This window comes from Uranotaenia lowii, chromosome 2 (assembly GCF_029784155.1).
Source record: "Uranotaenia lowii strain MFRU-FL chromosome 2, ASM2978415v1, whole genome shotgun sequence".
Classification (NCBI taxonomy): Eukaryota; Metazoa; Arthropoda; class Insecta; order Diptera; family Culicidae; genus Uranotaenia; species Uranotaenia lowii.
The window spans coordinates 404,823,346-404,847,882 of record NC_073692.1 but is presented as its reverse complement, the minus strand read 5'-3'; the positions used below and the strand labels follow the sequence as shown (position 1 = coordinate 404,847,882).

General features: G+C 33.0%; 1 protein-coding gene and 1 long non-coding RNA gene across 3 annotated transcripts in view; both read left to right on the top strand.

Moving 5' to 3' along the window:
• LOC129743829 (lachesin-like) overlaps positions 1–17,266 on the top strand; it is a 573,951-nt gene extending 556,685 nt beyond the window's left edge. For both annotated transcript variants that reach the window (XM_055736027.1, XM_055736028.1), the window contains exons 6-8: positions 44–190; positions 11,941–12,457; positions 13,239–17,266. In XM_055736027.1, the coding sequence (XP_055592002.1) occupies positions 44–190; positions 11,941–12,457; positions 13,239–13,420 (846 nt within the window). In that variant the 3' untranslated portion in view covers positions 13,421–17,266. The remainder of the gene's footprint in view (positions 1–43; positions 191–11,940; positions 12,458–13,238) is intronic.
• Positions 17,267–22,375: 5,109 nt separating this feature from the next.
• On the top strand, positions 22,376–24,262 carry LOC129744523 (uncharacterized). Its single transcript, XR_008736932.1, has 6 exons — positions 22,376–22,540; positions 22,600–22,835; positions 22,906–23,047; positions 23,113–23,237; positions 23,296–23,420; positions 24,122–24,262. It is a non-coding gene; the product is annotated as an uncharacterized LOC129744523 (long non-coding RNA).
• Positions 24,263–24,537: the final 275 nt, after the last annotated feature.

Genomic DNA, 24,537 nt, shown 5'->3' with positions numbered 1-24,537 from the left:
TCTATTAAAACTGGGAATTTTCTCTTTCTCTTTCCTTTTGCAGGTTCGCGGAAACAGGCACAGCCTCATAATCCGGAATGTGACACTGTTGGACATCGGAAACTACACCTGCCAGGCATCGAACACCCTGGGCAAGGATCGGGGAGCCCTGTCGCTGAGTGGCCTTCCGACGACCTGCTCCTTCGACTCGGTATGTGTGCTTGGCTGTTTTTCATCTTAATTAAATAAATCCCGGACCCAATCCCTTCGTTTATGGGAGAAACGAAGGCTATAACGTATCAGACTACAACACATGTCATCATCAGCAACCCAGGCTGCTCTGACTGGAGTGAAGGGGAGAGAAACTTAAAAAAGTGAACCGATTATCGACTATGTCTGTCGATCCTGGGGGAAAGTTTGCAGTGTACCACGACACAACACCTCAAAGTCTGATCGTCTATAGGATGTTCGTACAGAGTAATATCGCTTTGCAGCTTTTCGACTTGCAGCTATCAAGCTGCAGCACCACACAATTTAATCTTCAAGCCACGCCACGCCATCTTCTCCCACGAGCGGGAGGCTGCTGCTCCCCGTCAATAAACGGGCTTCTAGACTTCTAAATGGACCTTCATTTCTCTCGTCTCTTTTGGTTTTTCTTCCATGGCACTGTCCAGTGAGAGTGAGATTGTCGTCTTCAATTTTCCTCACTGGACCAGTTTTTCTTTACAATATCAAACGGAGTTTTCTTTTCCAATGTTTGTAAAAAAAATGCAACAAAATTGTCTACTCTAAACGATCTTACTATTTGGATGACCATTATGACGACAATTTAGTTGATAATTTTCATAAACATTTTTTTTTTCACATCTTAAAATTTTCGACAATTCTGCTGGTTTTTTTAATGAAAATTAACGAAAATTTCAACGATTGTTTGAGCTACAAACAGTTGACAATTTTGATAAACATTTTTAACAATGGTTAATACAATTCGTTAACAAAAACAAGAAAATCTAGGAAGAAAAACTGCTTCGACATCAATTTTGACGACCTTAATGGCAATTTTTACAAACATTGTCGTCAATTGCAACTGTAGTTTTGCTTTAGTTTGGAGGGGAACTTTGTTTAAAATTTTACTTCAATTTTAACAGCAGTTTTACTTTAATTTTGAAGAGAACCCAACAACATCTATGACAGTTTTGAAGTTTTTGATGCAAATTTGAAGAAAATTTGACAATAATATTGACGGCAATAATCGCAAAAATTGATCGTACAACGAAAATGTTGAAACAATTTGAACGACAACTGTGAAAAAGGTTTGACAAAAATTAAAGATCGTTTACATTAATTTTATCAAAAATTTGATTACAGTTTTAAAAACAATTCGGACGACTATTCTACCATTTTTCATTTATTTTAACGATAAAAAGTTTTCTCACTATTTGCGTAACAATTTCAATATGATCTTAAGATGAGTTTACCCATATTTTTGACAGCAAATGTTTGTACGATGATCCCTACAAAAAAATTTACAACAACTTTGACGAATATTGGAACGACAACACATTTTGATAGAAATTTTAAAGAAAACATTGACGAGACGACAATATTGCTTAGCTTGTAGGGGAACTTTGACAACATTTGAAAAGGCAAACTGCCGATAATTTAATCAGTTCGAAAGTTTTAACAATTTTTATGACAATTTTGATCTGCCTTACAAAAATTTTGACGAAAATTTCGAATAAAATATGATTACAGTTTATCGACAGATAGACGATAACTTCAACGAAAATGTAGAAAACAAATGTTAACGATAATGTCTCGAATTTTGATTACTACTTTGTTGACAATTTTGGCGACAGTTTTAACAATACCTTTGATAATTTTAATTGTAATTTTTATAATTTTGACGACATTTTGAGAATTTTTTGACAAAAATTTCGATGATTATTCCGGCGTTTATTTTGGCCAAAATTCGGTCGATAATTTCGATAAAATATTTAACGAAACTTTAACGATGCCTAGTTTTGCTATCTTCAGAATTCGGCACCAATTAATGTGTGCACTGGTAGCCACTAAATTTGTTTTTTGGTTTTGTTTTAATTTGTTTATGTTTTAATACTTTAAAAAACTGTTTTTTCATCTAAAAAAATTATTAGCAAATCATTATATCATTATAATTCAGGGATTCCATACTCTTTTAAGAGTACATGTACTCTTTTTCGATCAAGAAATGAGCGTAATCTTCTTTTTGTGAAATTTTACGAAATGTATACTCTTTTTTAATGAAAGGAATTTAATACAATGTTGTTATTTACATGAACTTATTTCTTCTAATACATGTAGATTGCATTCTTATAAATACAACAGATCCATTATTTTTATGCATTCGTTGCACAATACTTCAGTTTTGCTTCTATTGATAAATGTTTCAAAGGATGGATAGAAATGGAAGGAATCACGAGTACATTGACGATTTCAATCAAGATTTTCCGTTCAAAATTAGCGCCTTTGAGTATGCAATGAACTCCCGGACAGTAGACAATATGCATAACAACAACTTGTTTTAAAAGCATAGCGCACAAATATTTAGCAGCAATAATGTTTTTAAATATTAAAAAAAAATCGTCTCTTAATATGAAAAAACTTTTTCTAAAGTGCAGTTTATTATCAACTTTGGTGTGCTTTCTCAGTATGAAATCGAAAACTTTGTAAAATCCATCTTAAAATTCTGAGCAGTTGTCATGTGAGTCACATATCTTACAACAAATTGGCGGTATTTGAATAATTTCTTTCATCATGGTTTTCATAAAAAATGGCGTTTATCTTTACAATTTTGGAAATTTTTCTCAATGTACTCTTTTTGGCGTTGCAGGATATGGTAACCCTATAATAATTTCACTTTTCCGCTTTATGAAAATAAATGAAATCTCAATGATTTTTAGTTCAGCTACCGTAGAAAATTTGGCATCTTAAATCTAGTGCTATGGTTCAAGGTTGAGCTATCAATACTTCTTTTGGACTTTCTTTGTCATCAACTTTCAACAAATTGATATTTCAAAGAAAAGTAATTTTGTCATCATTTTGATTACAGTTTGTAATCGCTTGAGGCATCAACACCAACTCAGGCAGTTTTTTTTCAGAAAATTCTTGTCAATCTAGGAAAAACTGAATCCCCTTCAGATAAAATTTGGTTTGTAGGAAAAAAAATTAAAAAAAAGGTATATGATACAATCATGTAAAAAATAAGAGATGGAAATGAGACAGTTTTGTGACAATTTGAAGATAATAAGATACGTCATTTTTAAAAGATTCGTATCTCAATAGGGAGAAATATTGAGACAGTTTTGAAATTATTTCAAAGCAATTTTCAGGAGGTAAATTTTGGGAAATTTATTCAACGAGAACATTATATTTTTCACAATTTTAAGACATTTTTAAAACAATTATCTATCAATAATTTTCCGTTAGTTGAACGAAAATATTTCACTTCGAACCTAGAGCCTACTTTGGTCCTAAAATGAAGAAAATGGAAAATAATTCATTTCACTGGCATAGATTTATAATAATCTTATTCAAGCAATGAAGTTTCAATCTTCCTACATTTTATCATACCGCTATTTGCTATAAAAGGGTAACTCTAATGAATCTACTACTGGCTCTAAAGTGGTAAAACAGACAACTAAATTAGTAAGAGCCATTTTGAGAAGAAAAAAAAGCGTGAATTGGAAAAAATCACGTTATCTTATTTTTTAAGCAAAAATTTCAAGCCACTGTAATGAATTTGAACTATTTTACTTATTTTTCTTAAAATAAACCTGTTTTTTTCCGAAAATCGAACTTTTTTCGGTATTTTACATCTAGGTCCAATAAAGGGTACAAGTCCAGTTCTAAAGCAGGAACAGTAGCCCCAGAAACAGTTTTCTGCCTACCGTGGCCTAGAGGATAGTGTTTAAGTCTTCTAAGCCAGAGGTCATTAGATCGAATCTCGGTCATGGCATACATAGTACTATTTTTGTGGGCTGGTGGTGTTAGCATTAGTAAGATGCTAGCCATTATATCCTTGAAAGATGTACGCTTTAGTCTTAAGTTGAATTTAGATCTCTTCAAAGAAACATGAAGTTTCACTGAGATCTTTCTTATATGTGTGTGTTCGTAGGTTCAAAGATAGAAATTTTAGTCATCCACATCTTCGTAAATTATAAATTATAAACGCCGAAACAAAAGTTCAAAATTATCCTTCAAACTTTCAGATGATTTCTCAACTATGAATAGATTTACTGAAAAAAACGAAATTACTGTCCATTAGTTAGAAAAATCTGGATTTATAAAAACCACCGCCTAAAGGTCCAACGTAGGGCGACTAACTCTACATACAGATCTTTTTATTAATAATTTTTACGGCATTTTTACGAATTTTTTAAAACATTTCGGATTTACACTTTAGATCATTTCGAAATAATTTTAAACTAATTTAAAGCAAATTTGACTGGTTTGATTCAATTTCGAGGTATTTTTGAAACTCTTCAAGAGCAATTTTTTAAACAATTTCTTCTTCTTCTTCTTCTTCTGACATCAACATGGCCAAAACTTGTATGCATCCTGGGAAATGAAAAACTTGCGTTCCTCATTTTTCTTTTCAACATAGTATCTGATACATAGAACATGCATTGCAGATACTACTACGGCCAGGCCAACCATGTGATGATAAACGCAAAAGATACAGGAACAAGGGTGGAATGAAGCGTGGAGTTCCCTGCCAAACGCTTCATATGATTGTAAACGGCTTTGGTTATACATTTTCAATAGAATATGAATAAACAAACAGAATAAAAATAATACAGAACGGGCTCACCAAATCAAAGGGACACTATAATTACAGATGATTCAGGACGCAAAAATAGCTTCAACTACGGCAAAAAATTCTGAAAACTCGGCTTGACTGGATCAGGAGGTGTTGGGAAAACTGCTAACTTTGCTTCTTCGCAGAAACCGAGGCTAGCTAGTAGGTCTTCATTTGGGTGGGCCTCTAGTCCAGAGTCCGGACGGTTCCATTTCTTGGACTTTAGCCACCAAATAGATTCCGATTCTGAATATTTTACATATATCACAAATTGCAGCAAATTTTCCTGTCAAAAAATAAACTCGTCGGCTTTCTTCCTCGGTTGTGTTCTTGTCCAGAGCAATTTTTTAAACAATTTCAGACAATTTCTAGTACAATTCAATACAATTTTTTATCAGACAATTGCAGAAATATTATAGAAAAAATTTCCAAAATTTGCGAGTATTCTGAAATAATTTTGAAATTATATCGAGCCTGTTAAGTTTGGAAAAACATGAAAACAACCCTGTGACATTTTGAGCCCATTTTGCGACACTTTGAAACATCACATTTTAGCCAAACTTTTTCGGATGAGTCCAACAACATTTAATTTTACTTAATCCATTGGAGAGAAAAAATTGTGAAATGATTGTGAGAAAATTTCAATTCTAAAAAAAATTAGGATAATTTTGAAGCAAATTTATCCAATATTGTTAAATTTCAATGGAATTTAAGACAGTTTTAAGATTATAAAAAGTTTTAAGCTTGTATTAGAACAACATATAGACTTATAAGAGGCTGTATTGAAAAAAAAAAACAAAATTCAAAATTTTCTACATGTTCAAATTGGTCTCCAAATTGTCAAAAAATTTCAAAAATTCAAAAAATATTAAAAATTGTCAGAATGATCTCCAAATTTTCAACATTTTCAAAATTGTCTTAACTTTTGAACATTTTCAAAAAAGTGGTCTAAATTATTAAAATTGCCAAAATTGTCAAAATTGTCGAAATTGTCAAAATTGTCAAAATTGTCAAAATTGTCAAAATTGTCAAAATTGTCAAAATTGTCAAAATTGTCAAAATTGTCAAAATTGTCAAAATTGACAAAATTGTCAAAATTGTCAAAATTGTCAAAATTATTAGAATTGTCAAAATTGTCAAAATTGTCAAAATTGTCAAAATTGTCAAAATTGTCAAAATTGTCAAAATTGTCAAAATTGTCAAAATTGTCAAAATTGTCAAAATTGTCAAAATTGTCAAAATTGTCAAAATTGTCAAAATTGTCAAAATTGTCAAAATTGTCAAAATTGTCAAAATTGTCAAAATTGTCAAAATTGACAAAATTGTCAAAATTGTTAAAATTGTCAAAATTGTCAAAATTGTCAAAATTGTCAAAATTGTCAAAATTGTCAAAATTGTCAAAATTGTCAAAATTGTCAAAATTGTCAAAATTGTCAAAATTGTCAAAATTGTCAAAATTGTCAAAATTGTCAAAATTGTCAAAATTGTCAAAATTGTCAAAATTGTCAAAATTGTCAAAATTGTCAAAATTGTCAAAATTGTCAAAATTGTCAAAATTGTCAAAATTGTCAAAATTGTCAAAATTGTCAAAATTGTCAAAATTGTCAAAATTGTCAAAATCGTCAAAATTGTCAAAATTGTCAAAATTGTCAAAATTGTCAAAATTGTCCAAATTGTCAAAATCAGGGATGGAAGAAAATCTCTTCTAGCGACTTTTGAGCAGGGAGCGACCAACCGTAGAACACATTCAAATCGCCCTAGCTAGCGATGCTCTCTGCTCTGTTACTGTTATGTGGGGAGATCTCCGAGAGTGGCGAGTTACCACAATCTTAGAAAAGCAAGATAAAAAGAAAGTCCTTGATGAGCGCACTCGCTTTGCCTGCCAATATCGTACGTACGGATTGTTGTGAGTGGTTGCAACAAAATGCGAATCTCTAAACGTACAGATCTTGACTAAGCACAGATCGCGACATGTACAACTTGCGATCGGATCCCATCATAGCGTTAAGATTGTATTTTTTTGGAAGATTCAAAGAGAAGCTCTTGCTCGCAACAACATTTGTGTGTTGCTCGGTCGTTTGTTTGGAGTAGTACGCAACAGCAATTAATAAGATAACAAGCCTTGGAATGTTATATAGCATAAGATGAAAAACAATCCAAATGATGAGGGGAGGGAAGGGGGGGGGGATGGGCGGAAGGTTGTGGTTGGAAAACTGGGTGAAATCTGTTGCAAGAAGTAAAAATCTACAAAAAAAAATCCACAAAAATGAAAGAAATTTCGAAAAAATAGAAATAGTTTTTAAAAAAATTGACATTCAGAATCTATTGACTTTATCGGCTTTTTTGATGTTCTGTGTTGAAACGGTGTGCTAATTTTCAGCACTGTTTTTAGACTTCCTTTCTGTTTGATGCCCGATGGTTACCGACGAAATAGCAAAAAAAAAATTGTATGCAACTCGTTGTTAAAATCGAATTTTTCATCACACGGTAACCCTCGTTAGATTAATCCTCGACTCGTGCTGAAAAATCTACTTTTCGCAACTTGTAGCATAAATAAAAAAAGAAATAACTATTTGAAAAAATCATCGATATTTCAATTTCTGAACTACATATTTACTTCGGCTTAGGTGCAGAATGTTAGTTACATAATTTGTTAAAAAATTTCAGAGGCATTTTTTAATTAGTAAAATTTAGCTGAAACAGTGTTGAAAAGTGCTTCTTTTCAACACTGCTTTTTCCATATGTAATCAATAGTATTAACTGGGTTAATTTAACACTTCGATGCTTGATTTTTATGTAAGTGTATTAAATTCTGTTCCATTTAAATAATACATGGGAACAACATTATCGGTGTCTATGTTAAAAACCTGATATTGAAAGAATTTCGCATCCTGAATCCAAATAATGTGTGGGATATTGATAAAATCAAACAATAATAACTTATGAAACAACATACTTTAGAATTTAAATTCTGCATAGATTTTCAATTTTCAGAACAAGTAAAGAACTACGAATATTTTGATTTATGCCTTAAAATTAGCGTGGTTGAAAATTCTTTCAACATTAACATATAAACCAAACTATGAAAAATCATGCAAGAGAGACCCTTTCCAACTTTTTCTAAGAAGTCAAAATTACACGTGTTCTTAGAGAAAGTTTATAATTCAACTAAAACCTTTTATTTGAGCTTCTTCGAATCATCTATAGTTTTACCAAAAAGTGCAAATGAAATTTAAATGATTTTACTTATTTCTTTATTTTCCAAGTGTTGAACTTTGAATTCCAGATTTCAGATCTAGTAGAAAAAAACTAATTGTCCATTCAGCGCTTTTTAATTATTTTTGACACTTCGAAGAAAGGTGAATTTGGTAGCGTTGTGTATCTCATTTAAATTCTATGTAATAACATATCTCAATAGGTTTGTGCTGATTTTTGGGTTTTATCAGTTGAAGGTACTTTCGATTGAATGTCGTAAAATAATCGGAGATATTTCCACAAAAAAGAGTTAGAAGGCAATCAAGCAATTAAAATTGTGCCCTTATTTTATTTACGGTAATTAAAATCAATTTGAAATAACTCAATGTTATTGTATAATTAATAATCTGACAAGATTTTAAATCTTTTATGCCACAATAGTGGATTAAAAATGCATATTTAAAAGAAATGAATAATAACTTAAAGGTTTCTACGAAATTGATGTGTTTGTATTTAAACAAAAAAAGTCTAATGATTTTTTTATTTGATAATTTTGGTTTTTGCAGATCTAGATTATTCATTTCTTCGAACTTTTGTTAACCAATTTTGTAAGACGAGATGTCAAACTCGAATATCCACTAGCGATATGAACTTCTGATTGTCATTGGAAATAAATTGTTTAAATTGAATCAAAATTTAACCTTTTATTGAACAGAAAACAGAATAAGCGAGTTTTTGGCAATTTCAGATTATTAATAAAAATTTTTTTTTTATGTGGACATAGGTCCATATTAGACCTTTCTTTAAAATCATATATCGGAGAATCTTGAAAATCACGAAGTCTTGGCGAATGCACTAAGAAAGAAAATCAGATATAGGCATGTAGACACGATTGTTGTCCAAAAATCACTTTAATGTTAAATTTCAATATTCAAAATTCAAACATTTATTTGAATTTTAATTGATTTAAAAGTTTTATGGAACAAAAATTTAAATCCTTCATTAAAAGTAATTCGTTTCAGAAGAAGAATTGTCGTGGTCGTAGAAAATTCGAAATGAAAATTTAAAAGAATATGCAATACTAAAAATGTCAAAGTCAAACAGTTTTTTGCAAAAAATTCACACATTCGTATATTGGTAAAAAAAACCATCCATGTTCAGAATATAAAATTATACAATATAAAATTTAAGATTTTAATTCATATTTGCAATAACATTACAAAAGTAAGCAGCAGCTTTCATTTTCAAAAGAGTGTTTCTGATTGTTTATGTTATAAGAAAATGCTAATTTATAAAATCAAAATTATTTTTAAGAAAAGTTTAATTATTTTAAGAAAGTGTAGCAAAGCGCTAGTGCTTGTATACAATAAACAAAGAACACAAAACATTTAACAAAAAAAAACATTTTCATCAGTAAGTAATTTAATTGATAAGGGTTCCACGTCTCGAAAAAAATCTGTGAAGTTTGACGGAAGAATTTTATAAATATGGGAGTTTCCTGAAAATGAATTATAAAATCTAAACAGACTTGATATTTAAAAAAATAGTATAGTAAAAAGGTATATTTGAGGTATCAAATCAAGGTTTTAGTAAAGAAAAACTAGCTATATCAAACACAAACTGCGTTTAGAAAAAACGAATATGTTCTTCAAGTTTAGACGTTTGATATCACATCGTATCACGGAATCATAAAATCATCCTTATTTAAATCAGAAAAGTTTAATTGAGCTTTCAAACTGTCAACAGTTTACAACAAAATGAGCAAAACTTTATCTTTATGTTCATATGTAGCGAACTGGTGCTGATACCTGTTCAAAGATTTAATGAAATATCATAAAATATCAATTAAATTATCATTAAAGAAAAGAGCACTTTCCCGGTGATTTGTGGAAACTTCCAGCTTTGAAATTCACGAAATTTTCCGGATTTTTCCTTATTCCCAAGCACCTCATTTTAACCAATTTGATTTTATTCCAGTTTTATCAGCTTCTGCTTGGAATTTTCAATACAAAAGTTAAAAAAATCATATTAAAACCAATTCAAGGTAATTATTAATATAAGCGCTATGGTGATCTAAAACAAAGTAATAAATTTTGAATAAATCAGTTAAAACTCCCATGTCCGTGCGCTAAGCCAAAAGAAATTCTTCAACATGTGCCGGCCGACAGTTGAACTTCCATCCACGTCGCCTGTCATATGTTTAAGCTTCGTTTGCGCCATTCGATTCAGATCCGCAAGGATCTGTGTATGTAAGACACTCATTCTCAGCGAGCCAAGCGTACGTTGTGATTGGTTAAAGTTAGCTAGCAAAAAGGGTAGCTCTTCTCCCCGAGCTACACACAGTCTCAAAATGTGTTTGTCGGTATTCAACCATCATCGTTTCAATAAAAATCCTCTATCGAGGGGATATGATTTTGCTCTCGGTTTGTACAGATCGCGACTTGTACACTTGACGACTAAACGTTTGTCGGATCAAAATCTCTTCGATTCCATCCCTGGTCAAAATTGTTAAAATTGTCAAAATTGTCAAAATTGTCAAAATTGTCAAAATTGTCAAAATTTTCAAAATTGTCAAAATTGTCAAAATTGTCAAAATTGTCAAAATTGTCAAAATTGTCAAAATTGTCAAAATTTACAAAATTGTCAAAATTGTCAAAATTGTCAAAATTGTCAAAATTGTCAAAATTGTCAAAATTGTCAAAATTGTCAAAATTGTCAAAATTGTCAAAATTGTCAAAATTGTCAAAATTGTCAAAATTGTCAAAATTGTCAAAATTGTCAAAATTGTCAAAATTGTCAAAATTGTCAAAATTGTCAAAATTGTCAAAATTGTCAAAATTGTCAAAATTGTCAAAATTGTCAAAATTGTCAAAATTGTCAAAATTGTCAAAATTGTCAAAATTGTCAAAATTGTCAAAATTGTCAAAATTGTCAAAATTGTCAAAATTGTCAAAATTGTCAAAATTGTCAAAATTGTCAAAATTGTCAAAATTGTCAAAATTGTCAAAATTGTCAAAATTGTCAAAATTGTCAAAATTGTCAAAATTGTCAAAATTGTCAAAATTGTCAAAATTGTCAAAATTGTCAAAATTGTCAAAATTGTCAAAATTGTCAAAATTGTCAAAATTGTCAAAATTGTCAAAATTGTCAAAATTGTCAAAATTGTCAAAATTGTCAAAATTGTCAAAATTGTCAAAATTGTCAAAATTGTCAAAATTGTCAAAATTATCAAAATTGTCAAAATTGTCAAAATTGTCAAAATTGTCAAAATATTCAAAATTGTCAAAATTGTCAAAATTGTCAAAATTGTCAAAATTGTCAAAATTGTCAAAATTGTCAAAATTGTCAAAATTGTCAAAATTGTCAAAATTGTCAAAATTGTCAAAATTGTCAAAATTGTCAAAATTGTCAAAATTGTCAAAATTGTCAAAATTGTCAAAATTGTCAAAATTGTCAAAATTGTCAAAATTGTCAAAATTGTCAAAATTGTCAAAATTGTCAAAATTGTCAAAATTGTCAAAATTGTCAAAATTGTCAAAATTGTCAAAATTGTCAAATTGTCAAAATTGTCAAAATTGTCAAAATTGTCAAAATTGTCAAAATTGTCAAAATTGTCAAAATTGTCAAAATTGTCAAAATTGTCAAAATTGTCGAAATTGGCAAAATTGGCAAAATTGGCAAAATTGACAAAATTGGCAAAATTGGCAAAATTGTCAAAATTTTCAAAATTGTGAACATTGTTGAATTGAAATTGACTCTTATGAGGTCAATTTATCCAGTTTTTGACGATTTTGCCAAATTTAATATTCCTTGTCTGAATTTATTGGTTTTTTCTCATGAACCAAGAGAAGATATTATTCAATAATTTGCCCTTCCAACGTGACTAACTCAATAAACATAATTTGTCTGCTTTCTGTGCATTACAGCCCACGCTGAGCAGCTACCGGGACCAGTACAACATTTCTTGGACCGTGCAGAGCTACTCCCCGATCCGGGAGTACCGCCTATTCTACCGGCTGCAGTCCCCCTCGAAGCACAACCTACTCCACTCGAGCGGAAGTGGCGGCGGTCTGATGATGGACAAAACTCTGGACAACCACATCTACTCGTCGCACCAGGGAGGCAGCTACTATGGCGGCAGCAGCAGCGGCAGCATGTACGGGGGCAGCAGTTCCGGCTCTGGTCATCTGTCTGGCATGAGCGGTGGCTCCGAGCAGTGGGAGAACGTCGTCATCCCGGAGATGTTTGGCGACTACAACAGCCTCCACGGGGGACACTACTACAATGCGCCGTACAACTATCAGCCCGGCACCCGGCATCGGATGAGCTTCCAGATGCGGAACCTCCAGCCGGGAAGCAATTACGAGGCCCGGGTTCAGGCTCGCAACGACCACGGCTGGAACCGACTGTCCAGTATATTCCACTTTGCGACCCGGTCGGAAGGTTAGTATACATAGATAGCATGAAAAATAACTAAACAGACTAAAGCGAACAGCTTATTGATTGAAACAAAAGGTCAGACTTCACTCTCTGGAGCCACTCCAAGCCAACTCACTCAAGTGAGATACATAGAATTTGTGATTTGCAAAGGACGATGGAATCGAAAAGTTATTCTTTCTCTCCTTAAGAAAAGCCGTAAGATTTGTCAAAAGTTGGGAGAAATTTGAGCTGCATCCCACTTGCACTAGTGGAAAACCATCTCCCAAATTTGGCACCGCTTCCATCGCCTATAAGAACCCAACTTCAATCTTAGCCAGCTTTTTTTTAGCTTTTAGATGCACATCTCGTATTGTTTCTGTTTCTACATTTGATTCACTCTCTGGAGCCACCCTTGACCAGATACAGCTAATTCTGAGGCTATTTTGGTTCAGGGCTTAAAATCAATCATGTTCTCAATTCTCCTTGGAACGTTCCAATTGTTCGAAAACAGGAATTAAGCTATAAGTTATTTCGAGATTCAGATTAATGGCATCGCTAACCACCGCTAACTCACATTAGTCAAAATCAGGGGTAGGAACGCTCGTTGAGATTTCTGTTGATTCCCTCGGAAAATAGGCTGCTAAATTCATGAGATCCTTATCAAAAACCTCGAAAACGACCTCCACACAAAACGAAGACGACGACGCACCCAATTAGGTGTGGAAAAAGCTAGAAGTGTACATCAACAAATTCGATAATCTCTAACCATAACCTTTGTTTCTTTCTTCCTTTTCTGTTTCCACAGATCAAGAACTGGAGCCATCGGCCCAACCGGCAGTCCACGGTGCCGGTCTGCTGGACAAGAAACTGCTCGGCAGCAACGCCGGAACATCTAATTTCCATAAATCATCCACCCGACTGCTACTCCTCGCAGTGACGATAGTGACGTTTGCGCTCGCCACCACCAGAGGCAGCACCGCGGCATGATTTGCATCAACATCTCCCTCCACCATTAGCGGCAATTTTTTGTTGTTCCATCGATAAATCACTACGAGGACGTAGGTGTGTAACTGTGCGAACTAGCTAATACACTAACTAGTAGTAAGGGGCGTGGAAATGGCTGAACTACTACTTCTAGCGCAACCGAAACGAAAAGAAAACTTAATGATAAGGTCGTAGCAGAACAACATAAACATATTATCTCCAGAAAAACGACCCCGGTGAAAGTGTAGCATTTTCTAACAATAGGAGACGCCATTACGACAACCACCGCTCGCTACTATCTTCGATTGGTGATCAGAACAACAACAAAACAAGAGATGGCGCCACAGTTTGAGTATCTGTCAACAACAATAGCTTTTTCGTAAATAGCAACCGAAAACAAAAACAAACAAACAAACAAACAAAGGTGACATGTTGCTTTTGCCATTTTTGTCCCAAAAACCTAACGGAGCCTACCGCTAGCTGTTAAGTAAGAGAAAATATAAAATTCTTTTCCCTTATAATGTTCATAGGTTTAGTTTATGCAAAAACAAAACAAACATTTCAATGTCGCCGACGGCCATATTTTTGTACCAAAGAAACCTTCTCTTTCTAAAGAAAAACAACTGTGCCATGGTGTGTCCAACTGTTGGAGGTTGTCTGATTATTCCAGATAAGCACGAAGCCTACTGCAGTTGAATGCACTTTGACAGCTTTAGGTAAATTGAAATCCGTAAATTATGAGACTTTTAAGAATATATTATTGAAAACCCATACTGCAAATGCAAGCTGAGAACGAATCGCATCTGGAATGGAATCAGTTGATGATGATTATAGAGACTAGAGAGTAACGGAAATACACATATTTATTACGTAGGGAACGGAAGCTTGTAATTTTTTTTTCCAAGTGTATAATACTAAACTACTATTCTAGAGGGTAATTAAAGATTAAAAAAGAACGATGGAAACTATGACTCTATAGGAATATATAAATATAGATATAGAATCTAATGTTGGCGTGACGTCCGGAAGTTGACGATCCGGATGGGAATCGGACCAGCTGCTGTAAAGAAGAAAAAAAAGGGTAGAGCGCGCAGTGATTAGAGTTTAGCGAACAAGAACACAAACACGCGAGAGAGAGAAAGCAGTTTTGTGTTCCAGTTCTTTACCTGCACAACATTATCATGAGAATGAGCATTGTATGAGTCAGATGTTGGAATGCTTCAGTTGAAAAAAGGGAAAATACGAACGAACAAAATGCGTGTAGGTCACACAACCTGCTATACGGATAAAGAAAGAAAAATAGCAAACAGACAAAATCTGCAGTTTGAAAGAACAACCACTTTCCAACCGTATTTTATCACTTAAGGAGCAAAACTAAGCGTAAGATAAGAGGTAATAAAATTTTATAGATTAAGTAAAAACAAAAAAAAACGAACGATGCCATACAATTTCAACCAAAAAACAAAACAAAAAACATCAAAACCAAGAGAAACTTACGAATAGGCCTTTCTGATGAATATGGACAAAGCAAGACAACAAAGCAGTCGAAAACGCCTACTTGTGCTAAAGCGCACAAATCACAACAAAGGCGCAACAGAGACAGAAACAAAGCAAAAACAAACGAAACAAACAAAAATCGCGGGTGAAAGTCGACAAATCAATGACAGTTTTCAAAAAAATTTAAATCCTTATCAAGAAAAAAAACTAACGATTCAACCACTTTACCGCCGATCTCCGTACACACAATTTCTTTCTTTGTAAATAATGAACATTCCCAATTAGAGCTAAACAAAAGAGAGCAAAAATCGAACAACAAACGTTTTCCAATAGTGATTGTCCAGAACAGAACAGAAAACTGTCGAAGCGCGAAGAACTTTAATCGGAAAAAACGATTTAAAGAGGCAAATGAAACTTGCAATAAAAACTTTTAGTTTGAGTTTTTTATATTTTTTTTTGCCTCTAGTACTGTACTGTTTAGTAATGTTTAACAAATTTGTTCCAAATTCAATTTGTTTTTTTTTCTGAATCTGAACTTAATGTAACTGGCCATATAGTTCGAGTTACTGGGCCACAACTTGAAGTTGACAGAAGACGTTTTCGATCGAGAAAGAAGAAGAAAAAGAATCTAAACTCCGAGTAAAAAACTTGGTTCTAAATATATTTTAAATTCTGGGTTTTTAATCTGAAAATATTCATTTTGAATCTATTTCTGCAAAAAAACTTTATTTCCAATCTGAGTCCTCAATTCTAGATCTGAATCTTAATTCTAAACCTGAAAACTGGATCAGAATTTTGAATCTGAATTTTGATCTGCTTACCAGAATTTTAAAGTACAAGCCATGTACAAAATATATTTGGTTTAATTTGTTTTTCAGTCCATAAAATTTGATATTTTACAAAATTTTGACAACATTTACATCGCGTCAAAAATTGTCTCTTGTAATAATGATTCATCTTCCTAGAAATAAAAATTGGTTTACATCAATTCGAGGAATAGTTCAAAGATTCTGTTTGTTTTTGTGGGACCACGAATGATAAAAATTAAAAAAAAAAAAACAAACAAAACCAAACAATATAACTGATGAAAAATCTCCGCGGAACAGCTGGTAAAATTCCAAGTGCCGATTTGTGATGCCGCGCATCATCATTTCGGATATTTACGGATGTCTTTTCCTGCCTGAAACACGAAAAATTTATCCAAACCACGGAGGCAGAAACAGAAACAAATTGACCATTGATGGATGATTGAAACGCTGCTTGTACATTGCCTGAATCGACAGAGAACATTTATCATTCGTATTCGCGCTTTTCCGCTCTTTCCACGGAACCCGAAAGGCGGTTCGTTTCCGAAATCAACAAGTCTCACTCACCACAGGTGTTTGACGTATTATCTGACATTTTTTCTCTCCGTGCAAACCGAAAGTTTGCGACGTAGCAACAGTGCACCCCGAAAAATTTCTTAACTTTGTTCCTTCACCTTATATCAATAAATCGAGACAGAGAGAGAGAGAGCGAAAACATCTATTTGCATTCTAACCATTCCATATCAGAAAAGCGGAAAATGTGAGAAGAACTTCAATCAGAAGAAATAAAAAAAGATAGGACGTATATTTAAACCAAAACGTTGAGAAGATCAAGTCAGATTGTTCTGAAACTGGACAGACATTTAAATGCGATAGCGCTCACACAAAACTGAAAATTCCGACTGGTATTTTTCAATTTTATCTTCTCCGATTTCAATTTTGAATGATCAACAATATTTAAACGCCTTTGGAGTCCTTTAAAAGGACACAATTCTTCTAAACTCTTAAGAAGACTTCAACAGAAACAGCTGAATCATAATCTACAATAGAGAAACAACAAAATCACCGAACATGATTCAAAAACTTCGATCAGTTTTACCTAGATAAAATCAGATGTTTTGCTTTCGGACAACCAAAGGTCTATTGTGCATGTGTAAATAGAACGATTACCCATATTTCAAAAAGAGAATAGAACCAAAAAAACCAAAAAAAAAACAAGAAGTGACAAAAGCCACTGGAGAAAAATGTCTAGGATTGCAAAACAATTGATTAGACGACAATGTGGATTCGGTGGAGACAAAAAAAATATGAAAAGAAAATGAAACCATTCCAAATCCTAACGATATGGTTACAACAATGCGAGACAACGCTAAAAGTGACATACAAAAACGTATCCCTTAAAAGTCTCTATGGTGAGCTAAACCCGAAAAACAAAATCGACAAAAAGAGAATGGGGCAAATACAATGAAGAGAAGACAAAGAGAACAAAACTATTGTAAAATATATATATGAAGGTGATTAATAAAAAACTGAAATACAATCTAAACTGGTGATGCGTTTTATTCTGAAGAAAGAAAGTAATCTTAACTAGCTTATTTCTAACTGTTTGTCTCCGTAATACAAAAGAGGGGATTTTCATGTTGAATCGAATATAAATCAGCTAAACTCAATATAAACTCTATAATTTCAAATTTGATTCGTTTCATATAAAATTTGTATTTAAATAAAGAATATCCCAAGCAACCAGAATTCCCTTAAAAAGGTTCCATAGAAGCTTAATCAGCTCTCGTTTCTGTCTGAAGAGAATGCTAATCAGCTCAAAATTTAAGTTCTTAAAGCTAGTAGTAGAATGCTATTCAGCCTCTAAGAGAATGTCAAAAAACTTCTACGCGACGAAAAAAATCCGATTGACAGATTTCTCTGACAACCAGATGACAGATTGCTAGATTGCCGGTCTATCATGGTATATCTCATTGATTTCAATTCTGATTACATAGTTGTGGTACAAAAGCTACTTACGCTTCGAGAATTGAACCGCTGCTCTCAATGTTGCAATGAAACTCACCAGCCTCTCGACCAATTCAGCAATAGCTCTTGCCTCTGTAAAAATAAGTATTTGAACTAATTTTATTTGAACTCGCGTATGAGCGATGATCGAATGGGTTGGTTGAGAGTTTATACATTTCGTTTTTCAAGGACTTTCAGTTCACCAAATAAATATGTTATTACAAATATTTCATTCAAAAGTTTATTCAAATAAACCACTCTTTAAAAATTTTAAAATTATTTCACAAAAGACACTATTACCTACAGCAGCAGCCTAGTCCTCCAGCACAAATCCTAAATTTTCCGAAATGAGCGGAATTTATGGCTATTTTGTTTCCCAAGGGTTTTTCTTGAGCTGTGCCAGAATGCATTTCTAAATCGCCGGCAGCAAGCTCCTTAATCGCAGGGGTGGATGATGAAAAGGCTCTGAAAATATAAAATCCACAAAATTCTTTTACATGTTTGTTTTTACCTTAGACATTTTTTTTTATTTTGCATTGAATCCGATTGTTAATATAAGTACTGATAAAAACAAAACAAATACCATGACATAAAATTGACAGACATATTTGACACGTCGCTTAGGATTCCCAAATAAGTTCCTTAAAATACCTAGAAGTGTTATGGGATTCCCAAATAAGTTCCTTTAAATACATAGAAGTATCTTAGAAAGTGCTTAGCGAACGCAACTGACCTTCTCAAAATAAATTGCATTAAAGGCGCTTAGAAGTTCCGTTATCGTTATTTTAACCTTTTAAAAGGCGATGGAAGTTCCTGAGTAACTTTTACGTGACGTGAGTAACCTAAAGCTCCCTTAAAACATTTTTTCAGCCAAATGTGATCTTTGGAGTTCCATCTTTAAGTAAGAACGTGACTTTTGGTTGCTTGGGATGTTTTCCAGGCTACAAATATTCCAAATGGAAGTTGCGACTAGTTTTTGTGTTTTTTTTTCAAATTTTCTTTCATACGACGAAATGAAAGCTCACGCAAGATATGAAATGAATGTATAAAATAATAAACATTTTTGATTATTCCTTTGAAACAATTTAACCAATTTTCGGGAAAAGTCTCGTTGTGCAGCAACGAAAACACATCGCAATTGGTTGGTGTCTTGGAACAAAAACATAGAATCGATTTTTAGGGATGCCAGTTTTTTCCGTTTATTCCAAATTGATATAAGACGCTGAAAAAATGAAATCAAATTACAAGTGATTTTTTTTTTGTTAAAAGAATTCAACAAAATTGACAAGTTTAACAAATTGACGAATTGACAAAAATGAACAAAATTGACAAATCCGACCAAATGGTCAAAATTGATAAAATTAACGCAATTTGACAAAACTGACAAAAATTGACAAAATTGACGAAATTGACAAAATTGACAAAATTGACAAAATTGACAAAATTGACATAATTGACAAAATTGACAAAACTGACGAAATTAACAAAAATATTTTGTCATTTTTGTCATTTTTGTCATTTTGGTCATTTTTGTCATTTTTGTCATTTTTGTTATTTTTGTCATTTTAGTTAATTATTGAAGAGTTGTTTCCCCAAAATCCGGAAAAGGAGTAAGCCATGAGTTTTGGACATCGGACGCAATTTTTTCGTGCTCCGTGAAAATTTTTAAAAATAAAAGTTTGAATAACCAAAAATCGTCAAGTTGTACAAAGATATTATCATTTAATTGCAGTGCAAATATTTGAAGTGATATTAACAAGTTCAGGTGTGGTTTCAAACTGAAGTTTTACAAAACTGCAATAGTGAGTTTTGCTGAATCGATGCATCCAGCTAAAAAAAAAGTATCTATTGGAGATTTTAATTCAAGAAGAACGTAGACCTTCAAGACAACTGCAGATTTTAAGATAAGTGTTTTCAATTATTTTGTTTTATCTTATTTGATTCATTTTTCATATTTTCTTCGTAAAAAACATCTTAAATGGTAGGAAATATTGCAGTTATATTTCAACACGGGATGTTTCCCCGTTGAATCTAGGCGTTACCTTAAAACAACTTCTTGAGTTATGCAAATTATTGTCTTAAAATCAGGGTGTGAATGTGCTTGTTTTTATAGTTTTATTGTAAATTTGTTATTATTTTTAATGTATAATTTTAACTTTTTAACGTGAAAATTCTTTTCGATTTATGGCTAGATTGATTTGAAACTGTTATTAACCACCAACAAAAATTTAACATTCAGTCATCAGTTTTAAAAATAAAATAGTTATGCACCTATTCCCGCATCAAAATATCTTCAGCAATATAAACAATCAACAATAGTATTAAAATATAAAATTTTCAATCTTTTTGTCGTGATACCTTAAGATTGAATAACGTAGTTTTCAATTTGCATTCTGTTTAAAAATGCAATGACATAAAACAATAAGGGCCAATAAATGATTCACTATAACATATTGCATTATTTATACTTTGAAAAATAATTAATAATTCCATAATAATTTTTATAACCATCACGGATGTTAATAAATGACTAAACATTTTTACCGTCATAAAACTTTGTTAAAATTAGATAAATTTTTCATAAAGAATATGAGGCAAAGAGTTGAATTGTACTAATGAGTTCCAAAAACGATTTTATTCAGTTATCACAAACTACATAACAAGTCAAAAATCAAATAGAACAAAAAGACGATTCACTTCATCCATCAACAACATTTTAATACTTTCTACATTTCCTTATAAATATTCTTAGAAGTATAATTAAAGTATCTTAACTCTGAAAAGTCGTTTTTGAAAAAACATTAGTGTATCAGGAAAATGAATTAGGAATACAAGTTAGTTAAAAAATTAAACATATTTTTCACTTTATTAGGTAAAGGTCTTTCTTAGTTTCTTTCCACTGCCTCAAAGATAGAAATAGGAGTTTCCTTAGGAAAAATCTAGGAGCATAGGAGGTGTAGGAAAACTCTATCGCACCATTGACCAAAATGGATCCTGATCTTTAACCTTTCCCCTTTTAACACAACCCTTGCCTTGGATATTTAAATATAGATTCGCAGACGTATAGACGGTTTCTATAGTTGGTGATATTGACTTACCTTTGTTTCTTAATTTTTCGATATATATCTTTGGGATATAAAGGGACAAAAGGTTGTTAATTGATCCTACAAAATATCCTACTAACAATCCTTCCTTCATTCCTTTTTGACTACTAGGACGTGGCCGGCGCCGTTATTGATCATTTTCAAAGGGAGAGCATAAGTTTTGTGCATTGTGAATGAACTGCTAGTCCCAAGCACCATTCTTTTGGCCCTTGCACAAAGCTGATGGCCTCGATCAATCATGGAGTAGCAACCATTGGCGAGGTAGAACTTGTTCTGCTTAGCCACGCCAGCGATCATGGAATTCGAAGTGCGTAAGTTGAACAAAGTCTAATCAAATATGTTATCTGAAGATTTAAATGAATGGTCATGTCTAAGCACTTCAAGTTCAATGATTTAAGGTGGATATGAGTAGTCAACTAAGCTAAGCTAAGCTAAGCTAAGAGTTGTTTCCCCAAAATCCAAATTCAGTATACGGGGAAACTTTTTGTTAAATGTTTTGTCTTGCCCAATTTTCCCTATTTTATTTTCATAACCCACATATGGCAACACAGCACAGAAATGTTTTTATGCGATGTTTTCATATCCATTGGTTGACACAGCCCTGCAATGTTCGCTTTCTCTTTCTCTCACGAAGCTTCCCATATCTTACTTCTTACTCGAGACGTTTTGTTTTGGTGGGTATCAGCTGTCATCGCAAACTGTCATCGCATCCGCATCGATCAACGAAAAGAGCGAAACGGAACGACGCGGAAAAGCTCACCAGCAGAAGACAACAAAAGGTCTGTTCAATAAAAGCTTCGTTCAATGGTTGGTAAAAATCGGTTTCAACTGCATGGTTTCTGTCAACTGGTAGATGTTCAACGAGCTAATGTTTTGGTCGAAACTAGTCAGGTCTTTGTTCAATGGAGCAAATAGAAACTAGTCGAAACCAATCCAGCTCGGCAATTGGATTCGTTTCGACCTGGTAGAAATCGGTCGAAGTCAATTGGAAAGAGACAGGTGATCAACTGTCAATCCATTTCTACTTGTTTCGATCCGTTTCGACTAGATTTCATTGAACAGACTTTTTAATGGATTAGTTTGACTAGTTTCGAGCGATTTCAACTTGCTTTATTGAACAACGACCCGACTAGTTTCGTCAAAACTTTGGCTCATTGATTAACTACCAGTTAACAGAAACCAGTAGAAACCAATTCCTACCTACGATTGAACGAAGCTAAGAGAAAGCAGCCTCGTCGTCGTTCGTCGATTCGATTCGGTCGCGTTTCCACACTGAACCAAATCTGGAAATAAAATCTACTGGGTCATTTCAATAATTTTTAAAGTTTATCGCTCAATTACAAAGTAATGATTTATCCTGTACAAGTTATTGGAAAATTCAATAAATTCTGCAAGTGTATTTTGTTGATGAAAAACATACTAAAAAGTATAGGAAAATCTAATGAATACCATGAGCCTAATAATCATAATCAAATGTATTAGAAAATCCATTAATTTTCAAATGTTTATTTTAACATAGAGTTTATATTTTGCATTCATGTGTATTCATGCATTTTCGTGTAGTGTCTTGAATGACTGAAAGAGTTCTGCGCATCAGCTTAAAAAAGAAAAACTAACGATTCCGGAAAACTCCGGGAATTGGACCGGAAAAACCTTGACAGCACTGAAAGATTTTCACACCGAGGCCGACAACAAAGAGAGCGATAAAGGTAAGTGAAAAAAAAACTGTTTTCAGCAAATAATTTATTTATTTCTTAACCCCGTACAGCTCGACAAACTCCATCATCCGACCGGACAAAAATCGGAGCAGTTCCAGCGGAAACAAGGTGAACACTCCGCCGGAACAACCAGCACCACATCATCAAGAGTCACAGCAGTAAACATACTTGGCGGAAGAAAAACATCGTTCAAATTGTGTTTTGGTTTTATTCAAGTGAGCAGAACACACGACTTCCTGGATCGCACCAAAAGGAATCTCCGATGGCCCCTAAATATTCTTCCGAGGTAATCTCTAGGCATTGAAACAGGTAAAGTTTCGCAATTTTCCTTACATATTTTGTTTTTTCTTCAAAAGGAGCACCACGGGCTACGAAATCAGGAGAATCGGACAGAAGAAAAAGCAATGCCTTTACGGAAAACCCGAACGTTAGGAATTCCGTTAAAAAGTGCGGATAAAATGGTTTTGTTCATTCTCCCGAAGTTACCATCTGTTGACGGTAAAGTTGTAAATTTGTATTATTCAATCATATTTGTATACTATAGTTTGTTTTTGTTTTTCAAGGTTGCATTTCGCCGGATCAGCAGAGTCGGGTAAAAAAGCTCTTACCATTCAAGGTGGTCAGTGGTTCAAGAGTCCCCGGAATAAGCTTCAATGGTTCCGAAGACTATCGCGTAGTCCACCTTCTGGTATTAAATTTGTAAATTTTAAAATCTTTTTTGCTATTTATGTTCAATTTTTTTCAAGGTAAGCTTCCGACGTTGCGTTGCTTGATCGACTTTGCCAGAAGCACCTTCATTGATACAAAAAGATGATGGCAGCAAAACTCTAAAACAATTTCGAACACTTGCTCGGGGATAAATGCTGCAGGGGTATGTAAAAATTTTTACTATATATAACCAAAACAGTTCTCTATCTTAATCCTAAATTTGAATTCTATTTCTAAATTTTATTCTTATATCTCTCTAATGTTTCGTATTTGATTTGAATCCAATATAGGAATTTCAGAGATCAGAATTAAATATGAACAATCATGATTTCAAAGTAGTCGATGATTCCTTTGAATTCAGTCACAGTATTTGAAAAACCCAAATACTAGTATTTCACTAGCTACTTGCTTGCATCCTCAGTGAGTTTCGTTATTCATTATTTGATTTATTTACTGATCAGAGACGAATTAACTGGAAAAGTCTCTCTAATTAAATTAAAAAAAAAACATTAATATTAGTATTTGGGTTGTTAAAATACTGTGGCTGAATTCCAAGGAATCATCGACTACTTCGAAATCGGAGTTTCATTCAGCTTAGAGTTTCTTGAAACCTGCTCTTTGAATATAAATAAACAATCAGAAATCAGATTGAATCTAGTACCGTTTGTATACTTTTGAGTCCAAATTTAAAATTGACGGTTATGAACTATGATAAATTTACTGTAATCTGTTATTATGATTAGAAAACTGAGAATGGTTCTGTAAACATATTGGAATTAAAGTTATGTCCCAGGAATTTATCATTCAATTTGTAAATTTATAATTTTTATGTCGTTATTTTTATTTCATTTTATTACTATCCAGGTTCACTATGATCGTTCTGCTATGTAGCTTTTCTCTGCTCTTCGAGTTTTTTTAAACCAATCTGAAGCAACAAAATCAACGGCAGCTGCAGCTCCGCATCAACTACGCGTCAGGTTTTCCGCAGTCATCATATCTGATGGTAAAATGTGTCAACTTATCTTATTTTGTTGTAACATAGTTTTTCTTTTTTAGGTAAAATGGTTAAATCTAATAATGCTAGTCATGGCCACTCAACATCAAAAAGTGGTTGGAAAGCCCGTTGTTCAGATTTAGAACGCGATTTAAAAGATTTCACATGAAGTCTGATGTATCTAAGAGAATCTGTAATCGTTTTCAGATGCTTCTGTTCAAATGTATCTGTAATCTGCATCACCCTAGGAGCTCTCTCTCATCAACATCATTTATCAAGCCTAGTG